The following is a 16,796-nucleotide window of genomic DNA, read 5'->3' as shown; positions in this document are numbered from 1 at the left end:
GAAGTTCCTCCTCAACTCCGTTCTAAACCGCCTCCCCTTTATCTTGAGGCTGTGCCCCCTAGTCCTACTGTCTTTTTTGATCGGGAAGAGTCTCTCCACCTCTATCCTATCCATCCCATTCATCATCTTATACGTCTCAATGAGATCTCCCTTCATTCTTCTAAACTCTAACGAGTACAAGCCTAGTTTATTCAGCCTCTCCTCATAGCTCAACCCCCTCAACTCCGGTATCAGCCTAGTAAACCTCCTCTGCACTCCCTCCAAGGCCAAAATATCCTTGCGCAGGTGCGGCGCCCAAAACTGCACACAGTACTCCAGCTGCGGCCTCACCAATGCCCTATACAGTAGAGACAGATCAACTTAATGCAAGTTAAGTCCATTCAAAAGTCTGACAGCAGCAGGGAAGAAGCTGTTCTTGAGTCGGTTGGTACGTGACCTCAGACTTTTGTACCTTTTTCCTGATGGAAGAAGGCGGAAGAGAGAATGTCCGGGGTGCGTGGGGTCCTTAATTACGCTGGCTGCTTTGCCGAGGCGCCGGGAATTGTAGGCAGAGTCAGTGGATGGGAGGCAATGTCAGTAATCCTAGTACTAGACAGGTCAGGCAGGAGAGGGCAGGGAGCAAGAGAGGTCCAGATTAAACTGTATTTATTTCAATGCGAGAGGCCTGATGGGCAAGGCAGATGGACTCAGGGCATGGATGGGCATGTGGGACTGGGACATTATAGCAATTACTGAAATATGGCTATGGGAGGGACAGGACTGGCAGCTCAATATTGCATAAGACATAGGAGCAGAATTAGGCCACTCGGCCCATCGAGTTCGCTCCACCATTCAATCATAACTGATATTTTTCTCATCCCCATTCTCCTGCCTTTTCCCCATAACCCGTGACCCCCTTATTAATCAGTTCCAGGGCACAGATGCTGTAGGAAGTATAAAACAGGAGGTAAGAAAGGAGGGGGAGTTGTATTTTTGATTAGGGAGAATATCACGGAGGGACTGACAGCTGACGTATCTGAGGGTTCGGCCACCGAGTCTATTTGGGTAGGACTGAGAAGTAAGAAGGGGGTAAATCACTGTGATAGGGTTGTACCAAATAATCAGCGGGAAATTGAGGAACAAGTATGTAAGGAGATTACAGATAGCTCCAAGAAAATTAGGGTGGTAATAGACGGAGATTTTAACTTTCCCAACATTGACTGGGACAGCCGTAGTATTGGATGGAGAGAAATTTGTTGAATGTACTCAGGAGGAGTTTCTCATTCAGTCTGTGGATGGCCCGACTAGACAGGGGGCAAAACTTGACCTCCTCTTGGGAAATAAGGAAGGGCGGGTGATAGAAGTGTTAGTGAGGGATCACTTTGGGAGCAGTGACCATAATTCTGTTAGTTTTAAGATAGCTATGGAGAATGATAGGTCTGGCCCAAAGGTTAAAATTCTAAACTGGAGCAAGGCCAATCCTGATGGTACTCGACAGAAACTTTCAAAAGCAGTTTGGGCAGTCCGGGGGAAGGCAAAGGAACAACTGGTAAGTGGGAGGCTCTCAGAAGTTTGTTAACCAGGCTTCAAGATAAGAACAGAAGCGAAATATTGCGGATGCTGGAAACTAAAACAACAGAAAATGCTGGAAAACGTCAGCGGGTCTGACAGCACCTGCGAAGAGAGAATAGAGCCAATATTTCGAGCCTGGGTGACCCTTTGTCAGAGTCTAAAACTAGAGGGCATCGATTTAAGGTGAGAGGGGGAGAGATACAGAAGTGTCCAGGGGGGTAATTTTTTCACACGGTGGGGTGGTGAGTGCTTGGAACGAGCTGCCAGAGGCAGTAGTAGAGGCGGGTACAATTTTGTCTTTTAAAAAGCATTTAGACGGTTACATGGGTAAGATGGGTGTAGAGGGATATGGGCCCAATGGGGGCAAATGGGACTAGTTCAGTGGTAAAATCTGGGTGGCATGGACACGTTTGGCCGCAGGGCCTGTTTCCTTACTTGTATCTCATTGAATGGGAGAACAGAACCCAGAGGGGCAGAATGGCCTCCTCCTGTTCCTACATTCCTTCATTTCTTAAGCATCGGTGAATTTTAAAATGAAGTTTACATGGAGTCTTAGAGTCAGAGAAGTTTACAGCACAGAAACAGGCCCTTCGGCCCAACTTGTCAATTATATTACTAAATATTATCAATTTTGTCTTAATTTAGCTGTGTTTTTGTGGAATGGATTTTGTGTCGTAGAAATACACCCTGATTTTTTTAAAAATGTTTTAAATCAGTTAATAGACCTGACTTCAGTAACTATTATTTTGTGCATCAGTATAAGTTATGGTTTGGCAACCAGTAACACAGCAAATTATTCCCTCCGAGTTATTTTTTTCCAAAAATAATCCGTTCGAATCTCATAATTCCCTTTAATATATTGAAGCCTTATTAGATTTGAACAGCTATCTAAATAATGAATCCCTATTATAATATCGGCCTAATGTTTATACGGGCAGCCCCCATTGACAGCAGATTCTAATTAATCCCTCGTGTTATACTCTGCCAAACAAACAGCTTTCCCGAAACGCAGGTAAGAGGATTTTTACGTGATGGTCCAATAACACCGAACGACCAAATCAGGTTTAAGCCAACGTTGTAGTCAGCCTGGCTTCTCAGAATCTGACGCAGGAGATAAGCTTTGGCTGATCCCTGGGTGGTGGGTTAGGGACCAGCTGGGGGAACGGAGTGGAGGGCACAGGGCGCAGGGCTGGGGGCGGGGAGGCAGCTGTTGTTAAAACACTAGGCTGCTAAGGAGCTAAAATGATTCCCCGATGTAGCCCCTCAGTTGCTGCAGCTGAGCAGGGGGTCCTAGGCAGTGCTGGCTGTTGCCAGCTTATTGCGGTAAACTGGAAGGGCACAGGGGCAGCGCGGTGGCACAGTGGTTGGCACTGCTGCCTCTCAGCGCCAGGGACCCCCGGGTTCGATTCCCGGCTTGGGTCACTGTTTGCGTGGAGCCTGCACATTCTCCCCGTGTCTGCGTGGGTTTCCTCCCGCAGTCCAAAGATGTGCGGGTTAGGTGGATTAGCCATGCTAAATTGTCCCTTATCGACAGGGGTACTAGCGAGGGTAAACGCATGTGGTTATGGGGATAGGAGCTGGGTAGGATTGTGGTCAGTGCAGACTCGATGGGCCGAATGGCCTCCTTCTGTGCCGTAGGGATTCTATGGATGGTCAGAGGCTTTTTCCCCGGATGGAAGGGTTAATTACAAGACAGTGCAGGTTGAAGGTGAAAGGGGGAAAGTTTAAGCGAGATGTGCAGAGCGGTGGCATGTCAACCTGTCAACTCCAGTGCCTGTTCAGGTACACTGAGGGAGAATTTAGCACGGCCAATGCACCCTAACCAGCACGTCTTTCAGACTGTGGGAGGAAACCGGAGCACCCGGAGAAAACCCATGTAGACAGGGAGAACGTGCAGGCTCTATGCAGAGGGTGACCCAAACGGGGAGTCAAACCTGGGTCCCTGGCACTGTGAGACCACAGTGCCACTGTGCCATCCAGAATACAGCAATAGAACATAGAACACTATAACTCACCTGCCTGGGACGCGCTACCAGAGGGGATGTGGAAGCAGGCACATTAGCAACATTTACGAGGCATCTGGGTGGGTGCATGAATAGGGAGGGAATAGAGGGATAGGGACCGAGTAAGGGCAGAAGGTTTGTTTTTAGTTTCGTTAGGGCGTTATGATCAGCACAGGTTTGAAGGGCTGTACTGGTCTTTGTTCCCTGTTAATTGCCCTTGAGAAGATGGTGATGAGCTGCCTTCTTCAACTATGGGAGAATATTACAAGGATGTTGCCTGGATTGGGAGGCATGCCTTATGAGGATAGTTTGAGGGAGCTCGGTCTTTTCTCCCTGGAGAGACGAAGATTGAGAGGTGACCTGATAGAGGTTTATAAAATGCTGAGAGGTATAGATAGGGTGGATTCTCGAAATGGTCACTACGAGAGGACGCAAGTTTAAGGTGCTGGGGAGCAGGTACAGAGGAGATGTCAGGGGGTGGTGAGTGAGTGGAATCGGCTGCCGTCGGTGGTGGTGGAGGAGGCGAACTCACTGGAGTCTTTTAAGAGACTTCTGGATGAGTACATGGGATTTAATGGGATTGAGGGTTATAGATAGGTAGGGATATGATCGGCACAACTTGTGGGCCGAAGGGCCTGTTTGTGCTGTAGCTTTTCTATGTTTTATGTTCTATTATGTGGTTTAGGTACACCCGCACTCCACCACTTCAACAGGCAGAGAATTCCAGAGATTCACCACCCTTTCCTCCGGGTGCTCCGGTTTCCTCCCACAGTCTGAAAGACGAGCTGGCTAGGTGCATGGTCACGCTAAATTCTCCCTCAGTGTACCTGAACAGGCACCAGACTGTGGCGACTAGGGGATTTTCACAGTAACTTCATTGCAGTGTTAAGGTAAGGCCACTTGTGACATGAGTAAATAAACTTTAAACTGTTGAGAAGTACAGAGAAGGAAAACAATACTTAGAACAAAAAGCCCAATTCACAGGATAGGCTCCAGGAGGTGAGGTTTTCCCTTGGTTAGAGAAATGTAGGGTTAGAAGAGATAGTGGTATTGGAGGCAGTTCAGAGGCGTGTAGAGGATCAGAAGGATCTTGGGGTCCGGGTCCACAGGACTCTTAAATTGGCCTCGCAGGTGGAGGAGGTGGTCAAGAAGGCGTATGGTGTACTGGCCTTCATTAATCGAGGGATTGAGTTTAGGAGTCGGGAGGTAATGCTGCAACTTTATAAGACCCTTGTCAGACCCCACTTGGAGTACTGTGCGCAGTTCAGGTCGCCTCACTACAGGAAGGATGTGGAAGCTATTGAGAGGGTGCAGAGGAGATTTACAAGGATGTTGCCTGGATTGGGAGGCATGCCTTATGAGGATAGGTTGAGGAAGCTCGGTCTCTTCTCCCTGGAGAGATGAAGGTTGGGAGGCGACCTGATAGAGGTTTATAAGATGTTGAGAGGAATAGTTAGGGTGGATTCTTGGAGGCTATTTCCCAGGGCTGAAATGGTCGCTACGAGAGGACACAGGTTTAAGGTGCTGGGGAGCAGGTACAGAGGAGATGTCAGGGGTAAGTTTTTCACTCAGAGGGTGGTGAGTGAATGGAATTGGCTGCCGTCGGTGGTGGTAGAGGCGAACTCGCTGGGGTCTTTTAAGAGACTTCTGGATGAGTATATGGGATTTAATGGGATTGAGGGTTATAGATAGGCCTGGCAGGTAGGGATATGATCGGAGCAACTTGTGGGCCGAAGGGCCTGTTTGCGCTGTGGTGTTCTATGCTCTATATACTCGAGCCTCGATATTGACTTTAACCAGTTGGATTAGTCATTTGAGATGGGTAGTGGTGTGTGTCTAAGATCATGTGTTGAACATCTGTAAAGGATGTCTTAGTTTGGATCTCAGGGCACAATGTTTCTTTTCACAAACATTCTCCGCCCTCTGCAACAGATTACCGAGGCACATGGTCAGTTTAAATTCCCCAAAGATCTCGATAAGGAAGTTCGGTGCATTCTCGCTGTAGCATTGAATTAAAGGAGTAACGTTGGAGAATCCTAAGATTTGAGATTTGGGAATCTTCTCTAAACTGGCCTCGGATCTTATTTGTTGTACCTCCCCTCAGGAGCGAGGGCGAGATTACCCATCGTTAGATAATGGCTCGGACGGTCAGGTTGCTGCTGTGTCTGTTCCTGGAAGTCTGGATGATCTCAGCACAAGGCTCAATCACACAGAGCCACTGAGGGAGGCAATGGCCGAGTGGGATTATCCTGAGATTGTTAATCCCCAATCCTGGGGACCTGGGTTCGAATCCCGCCAGGGTACATGGTGGAATTTGAATTTAGAAAAGACTGGAATTAAGTAAGAATCTACTGGTGATCGTGAAACAATTGCTGGAAAAACCTATCTGGTTCATTAATGCCCTTTAGGGAAGGAAATCTGCCGTCCTTACCCGGTTTGGCCTACATGTGACTCCAGAGCCACAGCAATGTGGTTGACTCTCAACTGCCCTCTGGCAACTAGGGATGGGCAATAAATGCTGGCCAGCCCGTGTCCCACAAAGAATAAAAAAGTAGTAGATCTTTCAAATATTCTAAAACCCAACCATGCTCACCTAACACAAACCTCGTTCACACATAACCATTTGTTGTGCCGATTACTAATCTTCAGATCCTGAATCTCCTACTTCTCACTGAATCATATGTCATTATTTTCTAATTCCATCCTGTTTGAGTGTTCAGCTAGATCATATTGAGTCGTAGACTGCGGAAAAGGCCCTTCGGCCCATCAAGTCAGTGATAACTACTAAAGTCGCGCTAATCCCATTTTCCTTGAATGTTATGATATTTCAGGTGCTCATCCAAATATTTTTTAGAGATTGGAAGGTTTTTGGTCTCCACTACCTTCCCAGGCAGCACATTCCAGATTCCCACCGCCCACTGAAAAGATTTTTTCTTAAATCCCTTCTGATTCTCCAGCTCCTCGCCGTAAAATTAAGCCCCCTCATGATTGACCTGACATGAATTAGAGTTACTTCTTGCTTACCCTGTCCATACCCCTCATAATCTTATACATCTCAATAAGTCCCCCCTCAGCCTTCTCTGCTCTAGAGTAGACAACCCAAGCCTATCCAGTTTCTCTAATGCTGTGTCCCAGGCAACATCCCAGGCAATCTCCTCTAAATCCCCTCCAACACATCCTTCCTATGATGAGGTGACCAGAACTGTACACACTACTCCAACTGTGGCCTAACCAACGCTCTGTACAATTCCTACAATCCCACCTTACTCTTATACTCCAGACCACGACTGATAAAAGCAAGTCAGGGTCAATCTCTTAACTCTATCTGAAAAAGCCTGAGGTCACGAACCAACTGACTCAAGAACATCTTCTTCCCTGCTGCTGTCAGACTTCTGAATGGACCTACCTCGCATTAAGTTGATCTTTCTCTACACCCTAGCTATGACTGTAACACTACATTCTGCACTCTCTCCTTTCCTTCTCTATGAACGGTATGCTTCATCTGTGTAGTGTGCGGGAAACAATACTTTTCACTGTATGTTAATACATGTGACAATAATAAATCAAATCAAATCTTGGGTTCTTTTATACATAATACAAAATCCCAGTTTGGAAATATTTAATGGCCCCAGCAGTTTATTTTCTAGAGCAGAGCAGTGGGTTGGGAGAATTGCCTCCAAGGAGTTATTCATCTCTCAGGGTGTGGACATTACTGGCCAGAGCAGAATTTAATAGAATCACCTACCCTGCGAAGGAGGCCATTTGGCTCATCGAGTCTGCACCGACAACAATGTGTGTGTGTGTGTGTGTGTGTGTATATGTGTGCATGAGTGTGTGTGTTTTGGTGTGTGTGAATGTGAGTGTGTGTGTGTAAATGTGAGTGTGTGAGTATGTATGTGAGTGTGTGTGAATGTGTGTATATGTGTGTGTGAGTGCCTGTGTGTGAGTGTGTGTGAGTGAGTGTGAGAGTGTGTGTGAGTGTCTGTCAGAGTGTGCATGAGTGTGTGTGTGAGTAAGAGAGTGAGAATTTGTGTGTGTGTCTTGTGTGTGTGTGAGAGAATGTGACTGTGTGAGTAGGTGTGTGTGTTTTGTGTGTGTGTGTGTGTAAGTGAGTGTGAGTGTGTGTTGTGTGTGTGAATGTGTGAGTGTGTGTGTATGTTGTGTGAGTGTGTGTGTGAGTGCATGAGAGAGTTTGGTGTGTGTGATTGTGTGTGTGTGTGAGCATGTGTGTGTATGTATGAGTATGTGTGTTTGTGTGTGTGACTGTATGTGTTTTGTGTGTGTGTGTGTGAGTGTATGTGGTGTGTGAGTGTGTGTTATGTGTGAGTGTGTGTGTAAGTGAGTGTGAGTGTGTCTGTCTGAGTCTGCATGTGTGTATATGAGAGTGTGTGCGTGTGAGTATGTGTCATTGTGTGTGTGTGAACATGTGTGTTTGAGAGAGAGTTTGTGTGTGTGTGTTGTGTGTGAGAATGTGAGTGTGTGAGTAAGTGTGTGTGTTGTGTGTGTGTGTATGTTGTGTGTGAGAATGAGAGTATGTGTGTGTGTGTGACTGTGTGTGAATATTTTTGTGAGTGTGAGTGTGTGTGTGAGAGAGTGTGTGTGAGTGTGTCTGACTGTGTGTGTGTGAGTGTGTCTGACTGTGTGTGTGTGAGTGTGTCTGACCATGTGTGTGTGAGTGTGTCTGACTGTGTGTGAGAGCGTGTCTGACTGTGTGTGTGTGAGTGTGTCTGACCATGTGTGTGTGAGTGTGTCTGACCATGTGTGTGTGAGTGTGTCTGACTGTGTGTGTGAGTGTGTCTGACTGTGTGTGTGTGAGTGTGTCTGACCATGTGTGTGTGAGCGTGTCTGACTGTGTGTGTGTGAGTGTGTCTGACTGTGTGTGTGTGAGTGTGTCTGACTGTGTGTGTGTGAGCGTGTCTGACTGTGTGTGTGTGAGCGTGTCTGACTGTGTGTGTGTGAGTGTGTCTGACTGTGTGTGTGTGAGTGTGTCTGACTGTGTGTGTGTGAGCGTGTCTGACTGTGTGTGTGTGAGTGTGTCTGACTGTGTGTGTGTGAATATTTTTGTGAGTGTGAATGTGTGTGTGGAGCGAGGGTTAAATTCTCTCCGTCCTCCCCCTGTTGCAGGCAGTGCGTGTGTGGGGAGGTTGGTGGTGGTCTGCGTGTGTGTGTGTGTGTGTGTGTGTGGGGGGGGGGGTGGTTTGTGCTGGGAGGAGCTCAGTGTGGGGCGGGCAGTGCAGTCAGTGTCAGTATTGATGAGAGGATCAGCTCTTGCGGCTCTGAGCTCCGATTGCCTGCGCTGCTTCCTTCCTGGTTTGATTCCCTCATTCTGTTTTCTCTCTGTGTCTCCCCGCCGTGTTTTTGCCGGGAGCCATGAGGACTGGGTTGCCTTTGGGAAGCTGGTATTCCAACAGCTGCTGTCTCTGCTGCCACGTTCGTACAGGCACCATCATCCTGGGAGTCTGGTCCATGGTGAGTGCGGCTGGGTGTGAGGGTATCTCTGAGTGCTGAGGGGGTGGGCAGCCAGGGAGAGGGAGGAGTGTGTGGGGGGAGGAACAGCTAGGGAGAGGGCGGGGGGGGGGGGGCAGGAGGGGGGGGGAGGAGAGGGGTGGGGGGAGAGGGGGGAGGAGGGGGAGATTGGGAAAGGGAGGGGATAGTGGGAGGGCAAGTATGAATGAGGAGGGGGGAGGGGATATGAAGAAGGGGAGGGGATTATGAGGAGGGGGTTACGAGGAGGGGGAGGAAGGGTTGGTGAGGGAGGGAGAGAGAACGAGGCATGAGGGAGGGAGAAAGGAGAGGACAGAGGTGAAGAGGAGGGTGACGGAGGGGGAGTTGTTGTGAGAGAGGAAGAGAGGAGAGTGAGGAGGAGGATTGGAGGAGAAGGGGTGACGGAGTGTGAGGGAGCGGAGTGTGAGGGAGCAGAGTGTGAGGAGAGCAAGGGAGAGAGGTGCGAGGGAGAGGTGTGAGAGAGGAAGAGAGGAGATGAAGGGGAGGATTGAAGGAGAAGGGGTGACGGAGTGTGAGGGAGTGGAGTGTGAGGGAGTGGGATGCGAGGGAGTGGGGTGCGAGGGAGAGTGGTGCGTGGGAGGGGAGTGTGCGGGAGGGGAGTGTGCGAGAGGGGAGTGCGTGGGAGAGGAGTGCGCAGGAGGGGAGTGTGCGAGAGGGGAGTGTGTGGGAGGGGAGTGTGCGGGAGGGGAGTGTGCGAGAGGGGAGTGTATGGGAGGGGAGTGTGTGGGAGAGGAGTGTGTGGGAGGGGAGTGTGCGAGAGGGGAGTGTGTGGGAGGGGAGTGTGCGGGAGTGGTGCCCATGGGAGTGTATTGGAGGTGAGGGTGCTGGTGGAGAGTGAGGTGAGAATGATGGGGATGGAGGGGGAAGTGCGTGAGGGGGTAAGAGAGTGAGATGAGGGAGAGTGACTGCAGGGAGGGAGAGGAGAATGGGGCCGAGAGGCGTGCGAGGGGAGAGGAGACTGAGGGAGGGACTGAATGAGGTGGAGGGTTGTGAGGGGAGGGGTATGTGAGGGGAGAGGAGTGCGAGGAGAGAGGGGAGTGAGGGAGAGGAGTGTGAGGGGAGAGGAGACTGAGGGGGGGGATTGAGTGAGGTGGAGGGGAATGAGGGAAGTGGGGTGTGAGGAGAAAGGGGTGGGAGATGAGTGGAGTGCGAGGGGAGAGGAGTGCGAGGGGAGAGGAGTGCGAGGGGAGAGGAGAGTGAGGGGAGAGGAGAGTGAGGGGAGAGGAGAGGAGAGTGAAGAGACAGGAGTGTGGTGAAGGGACGGAGTGAGGTGGAGGGGAGTGAGGGGAGAGGAGTGCGGGGATGGGACGGAGTGAGGCAGAGGGGAGTGAGGGGAGAGGAGTGAAAGGAGAGTGGGGTGTGAGGGGAGGGGAGAGGAGTGCGGGGACGGGACGGAGTGAGGCGGAGGGGAGTGAGGGAGTGAGCTGAGTGCAGGCGGTTGGCCCTCGTTGCTGTGCAGTGTCCTGAGTGAACTTTCACCCCCAGCCTGAGAGATGGCGAGTGTTTCACACACTGCGATGGTGTGTCAGCCGGTGCTACTCCCGATCAGGTCAGACCTCCCTGGTGATGGGGATAAATTCGGGATTGTACGCTCCGTACCGTTCATCCCCCATTCACCGGATTGGTCCGGGGTGCCACACGTCAGCAGCTGGACCCCCCATGGCCTTGGGAGGGTATTTGTGGAACTGTGTAACCTTCACATTGGCTTTACATCCCCAGTCTCACTGAGATAATACTCCAGGGTAGACACTTCCTGGAAGCTGCTGGCTGAGTGATGGAACATCCCGGGGTGTATTACTGGATAACCGGGGCTGTGTCAGAGCGGCGATAAGTGCAGCCCTCCGAATGAAAGTGGATATTGGAAATGTGAATTGATTAGGGAGGCAGGCTGATTAAGGAGACAATTAGCTTCACAGAAGCCAGAGGAAGCCAGCTTCATTTTAAATTCATTCTGAAAGATGCAGATTAAAGTACAGCACTGGAGTAGAATATCCTGTCATTTTCCAGCAAGTGAAGTAATTATTTTAAGTGGATTTGCCCTGGCAATATTCTCCTTACCTTTGTAAATATTTGATTTGATTTATTGTTGTCACGTGTATTAGCATACAGTGAAAAGTATTGTTTCTTGCGCGCTATACAAAGCATGCTGTTCATAGAGTACACGGGACAGAAGGAAAGGAGAGGGTGCAGAATGCAGCGTTACAGTCATAACTAGAATCATAGAATCCCTACAGTGCAGATGGAGGCCATTCAGCCCATTGAATCTGCACTGACCACAATCCCACCCAGGCTCTATCCCCATAACTCCACACATTTACCCTAGCTAGTACCCCGAATACTAAGGGGCAATTTAGCACGGCCAATGCACCTAACCCACACATCTATGGACTGTGGGAGGAAGCCGGAGCACTTGGAGTAAACCCACGGAGAGAATCTGCAAATTCCACACAGACAGTGACCCGAGGCAGGAATTGAACCCGGGTCCCTGGCGCAGTGATCGGCAGTGCTAACCACTGTGCCACCGTGGTGCCCCAAAGGGTGTAGAGAAAGATCAGCTTCATGTAAGTTGGTCCATTCGAAAGTCTGCTGGCAGCAGGGAAGAAGCTGTTCTTGAGTCGGTTGGTACCTGACCCCAGACTTTTGTACCTTTTTCCCGATGGAAGAAGGTGGGAGAGAGAATGTCCGGGGTGCGTGGGGTCCTTAATTCTGTCAGCTGCTTTGCTGAGGCAGCAGGAAGTGTGGACAGAGTCAATGGCTGATTTGCGTGATGGATTGGGCTACATTCACGACCTTTTGTAGTTTTTTGTAGCTTTGGTTGGAGCAGGGGGCCAGATCAAGCTGTGATACACCTGGATTGGATGCTTTCTATGGGGCATCTGTAAAAATTGGTGAGAGTCGTAGTGGACATGCCAAATTTCCTTAGGCTCCTGAGAAAGTAGAGGCATTGATGAGCTTTCTTAACTATAGCGTGGGCATGGAGGTACAAGCACAGTGCAACACTTGATTTGATGTAGATTGGATGGGCTACATTTTCAGTAACTAATGTGCTTTAAATTCTGCAAGGTGACCTCCCCACAATTTCACAGAAATCATAGAAACCCTACAGTACAGAAAGAGGCCATTCAGCCCATCCAGTCTGTACCGACTACAAACCCACCCAGGCCCTACCCCCATATATTTTACCCACTAACCCCTCTAACCTACGCATCTCAGGACACTAAGGGACAACTTAGCATGGCCAATCAACCTAACCCGCACATCTTTGGACTGTGGGAGGAAACCGGAGCACCTGGAGAAAACCCACGCAGACACAAGGAGAATGTGCAAACTCCACACAGACAGCGACCCAAGCCGGGAATCGAACCCAGGTCCCTGGAGCTGTGAACGAGCCTGCGCCGCCATTTCAACATTGTGAGTCCCCTCTCCACCCATGACCCTTGTCTACGCTTATGGCACTCCACATTGGAAACCAGATTGAGGGGAGACTAATTTAGGGACAGTTTGTTACACCAATCAGCCTAAGAGCACATCTTTGGGGTGTGGGAGGAAACCGGAGCATCTGGAGAAAACCCACGCAAGCACGGGGAGAATGCGCAAACTCCCACAGACACCGGCCCAAATCCATGTATCTGCACAGCAAACAGTGATGGTCACTGAGCTGTCGTGTTGCCCAGCATCTGGTCCAGTTTAAGCGTACACTAATGACGTGAAGCACTAGGCCAATCTCAAAACATCCAAGAGCAGCCCTCGTACGACCCATCGCGTGTATAAGCCCCTTGTTGGACAACAAGGCGGACCGAATCACCTGTGGATTAAAAGAGAAAAACATCAATACCATCCACATCCTGATACAAACATTCAAGGGAATCTCCAGAAGCTCAAAAGTAAAACAAGTGAGTCAGAAAATATGTTGGAAGGTCCATAGGAATCAATTGATTCCCAGGGATGTCCCAAGGCTCCTGAACCTTATTTAAAACAGTCTCCTATATCCCTCCATCTCCATCCCGCTCATGTGCCTGTCTAAGTATCCCTTAAACATCTCCAGCGTGCCTGCCTCCACCACCTTGCTTGGCAGAGCATTCCATACCCCCACTACCCTCTGGGTGAAAAACCTCCCTCTAACATCCAAATTATACCTCCCCCCCCTCACCCTAACCCCGTGGCCCTTTGTAATGTGTGTTTCCAATCTTGGAAAAAGCTTACCACTGTTTACTCTATCTATACCCTTCATAATCTTATATACCTCTTATTAGATCTCCCCCTCAGTCTCCATCTTTCAAGGGAAAACAGCCCCAATTTGCCCAATCTTTCCTCATAACCCAGTCCTTCCATACCAGGCAGCATCCTGGTAAACCTCCTGTGCACTCTCTCCAGGGTCTCCACGTCTTTCTGGCAGTAAGGTGACCAGAACTGGACGCAGTACTCCAAATGCGGCCTAACCAACGTTCTATACAACTGCTACGTTAGACTCCAGCTCTTGCACTCTATACCCCTTCGAGTTTAGAAGAATGAGGGGAGATCTCATTGAGACGTATAAGATGATGAATGGGATGGATAGGATAGAGGTGGAGAGACTCTTCCCGCTCAAAAAAGACAGTAGGACTAGGGGGCACAGCCTCAAGATAAAGGGGAGGCGGTTTAGAACGGAGTTGAGGAGGAACTTCTTCACTCAAAGGGTGGTGAATCTCTGGAATTCTCTGCCCGTTGAAGTGGTGGAGGCTGCCTCGCTAAATATTTTTAAGAAGCGGGTTGATGGGTTCTTGATAAGAGAGGGGATTAAGGGTTATGGGGAGAGGGTAGGAAAGTGGAACTGAGCCACAACAGATCAGCCATGATCTTATTGAATGGCGGGGCAGGCTCGAAGGGCTAGATGGCCTACTCCTGCTCCTATTTCTTATGTTCTTATGTTCTTATAAAGGCTAACATACCATAAGCTTTCTTCACAACCTTCTCCACCTGTACTGCCACCTTCAAAGACTTGTGCACTTGCACCCCCAGGTCCCTCTGCGTTTCTATACTCTTAATAGGTCTACCCTTTATCATATAACTCCCCCCTACATTATTTCTCCCAAAATGCATCTCCTTTAAACCTTGCCCCTCGCACCTTAAATCTGTGCCCCCTAGTAATTGACTCTTCCAACCTGGGAGAAAGTTTCTGACTGCCCACTCTGTTTCTGCCCCTTGTAATCTTCTAGACTTCTATCAGGTTGTCCTTCAACCTCTGTTGCTCTAGTGAGAACAAACCAAGTTTCTCCAACCTCTCCTCATAGCTAATGCCCTCCATAACCAGGCAACATCCTGGTAAATCTTTTCTGTACCCTTTCCAAAGCCTCCACATCCTTCTGGTAGTGTGGTGACCAGAATTGAACACTACATTCCAACTGCAGCCTAGTTAAGGTGCTATAAAGCTGCAACATGACTCGCCAATTTTTAAACTCAATGCCCCAGCCGATGAAGGCAAGCATACCGTATGCCGTCTTGACTACCTTCTCCACCTGTGTGGCCACTTTCAGTGACCTGTGTACCTGTACACCCAGATCCCTCTGCCTATCAATACTCTTAAGGGTTCTGCCATTTACTGTATATTTCCCACCTGTATTAGACCTTTGGTATCCTCTTATTCCGTTCTCCCCCTTGCGTTTATCGAGTTACCCTTTGACTGAACCCTTCACCAAAGCTGATTGACCTACTTTGTGTCTCTGATGCTTCTGATTTCGAGCATCTAAGCTCATTTTGCTGTTTTCTTTTTGCGCAGTCGAGCAATGGCTCAGTATTCAACTAAAAGTCTAATTTCGGGCAGGTCATCAAATGATTGACGGGGTTTTTAAACTGTCAGAAACATGAGCTCCAATTGTTTTGGAAATGCGAGTAACTCGAATTTGATCAGCAAGGAAGATTAGATTCATTACCTGGTATCTATTACCACTTTGTATCCTGAGAAGCTTCCCTGGCAACAATAGTAGCTGCCCAATGATTCAGAAAGAGAGATGAGTTCATTTTGCCCACAGCACATGAATAGAAATGTAGACCCACCAATGATATGTCTCAATGGACATGAATCATTGGGAAAGCTAATCTGGGGAGCTGAAACAGCAAAGCTCATTAAAGTTTCACAATCTCCTTAATCTTCAGTTAGATAACTGACACACATCAACGAGGCAATGAAGCCGCCATATCATAACACTCTTGTCGGGCGTTAGAAAGGTGACAACTTTGTATTGGATGTAATGTGACCAATGATAACAAGCTGTAAGGGTCAGCTGACCCAGTAAACCATGGAACCCATTATGATGTAATAGTCAGCTGACTCAATATAAGTAGCAACCTGTTCGAACACAGCCCGGGAAACAGGCCCTTCGGCCCAACGAGCCTGCGCCGCCATCTTAACATTACCAGTCCCCTCTCCACCCATGTCTATGCTTATGGCATTCCACATTGAGGGGAGACTAATTTAGGGACAGTTTGTTACACCAATCTGCCTAAGAGCACATCTTTGGGGGGTGGGAGGAAACCGGAGCACCCGGAGAAAACCCACGCAAGCACGGGGAGAATGCGCAAACTCCCACAGACACCGGCCCAAATCCATGTATCTGCACAGCAAACAGTGATAGTCACTGAGCTGTCGTGTTGCCCAGCATCAGGTCCAGTTTAAGCGTACACTAACGACGTGAAGCACTAGGCTACTCTCGAAACATCCAAGAGCAGCCCTCGTACGACCCACCGCATGTATGCCTCTGTGGATTAAAGTACCTGTGGATTAAAAGAGAATTGTGTGGAATTGTGGGGAGCTTGGAGTGGCCCAAGGTGAGGCCCCAAGTTTGGAGTAATGAAGTATGAAGTAATTAAACCCTTTCTTTGATTTATAAGTTGGAGTAAGTCTTGTTATATTTTTATTGTCTGCATTTGAAGAGTTCCTCCTGAAGAAACATTGAGTGCTGAATTAACACTCAACCGTTTCTGATTTGTATTTTTGTTGTAAGTTGGTGGTTCGATACTAAGACTACCACGAGCTATATTTGAGCTGGTCTGCTTGTGATTGGGAAGAGGCTTTTTTCTCTCCAACAAACCAGTTTCAGCCGATTAAATTGAAATAATGTGAAGTTAGGTCTGGCACGGTGGCACAGTGCTGCTACCTCACAGCGCGAGGGACCCGGGTTCGATTCCCAGCTTGGGTCACCGTCTGTGTGGAGTCTGCACGTTCTCCCCGTGTCTGCGTGGGTTTTCTCTGCGTCCTCCAGTTTCCTCCCACAGCCTGAATGACGTGCTGGTTAGGCGGATTGGCCGTGCTAAATTGACCTTGCTGTCGGGGGGATGAGCAGGGTAAACGCATGGGATGGGGCCGATTGTTGTTGGTGCAGGCTCGATGGGCCGAATGGCCTCCTTGTGCACTGTTGGGGTCCTGTGACTCTATGAATTAGGAGCAGGAGAAGGCCACTTGACCCCTTGACCACCCGAGGCTGCTCCCTCAATCAATAAGATCATTTCTGATCCAAATGAAACCTCATCCCCGCATCACTGCCCAGCAGCCCCCCCACGACCTTTCACCCCCTTGAAGTAGACATTTTCTTTCAATGACTCCAGCATTCTATGTCAATTCCTCTTCGGATCACATCTCGCCCCCCCTCTTTAGTTTGTGCTTGGCGCTTTCCCGTGTGGGTAATCTCCCTCCTTCTCTCGTTGCCCAAGGTTCTCTCATTTCTTCTCAAAGTGGACATTGCTGCGAGCAAGGGGGAGACC

General features: G+C 49.1%; 1 protein-coding gene across 1 annotated transcript in view; it reads left to right on the top strand.

Annotated features, from left to right (window-relative positions):
• The first annotated feature begins 8,782 nt into the window (after window positions 1-8,782).
• Window positions 8,783-16,796, top strand: part of laptm4b (lysosomal protein transmembrane 4 beta) — a 58,635-nt gene continuing 50,621 nt past the window's right edge. Inside the window, exon 1 of the mRNA XM_080194731.1 lies at window positions 8,783-9,023. Within this exon, the coding sequence (XP_080050857.1) occupies window positions 8,925-9,023 (99 nt within the window). The 5' untranslated portion in view covers window positions 8,783-8,924. The remainder of the gene's footprint in view (window positions 9,024-16,796) is intronic.

Source organism: Carcharhinus amblyrhynchos, chromosome 8 (assembly GCF_965287045.1).
Source record: "Carcharhinus amblyrhynchos chromosome 8, sCarAmb.v2.hapA, whole genome shotgun sequence".
NCBI classification, from domain to species: domain Eukaryota; kingdom Metazoa; phylum Chordata; class Chondrichthyes; order Carcharhiniformes; family Carcharhinidae; genus Carcharhinus; species Carcharhinus amblyrhynchos.
This window is presented reverse-complemented; position numbering and strand designations above follow the sequence as displayed.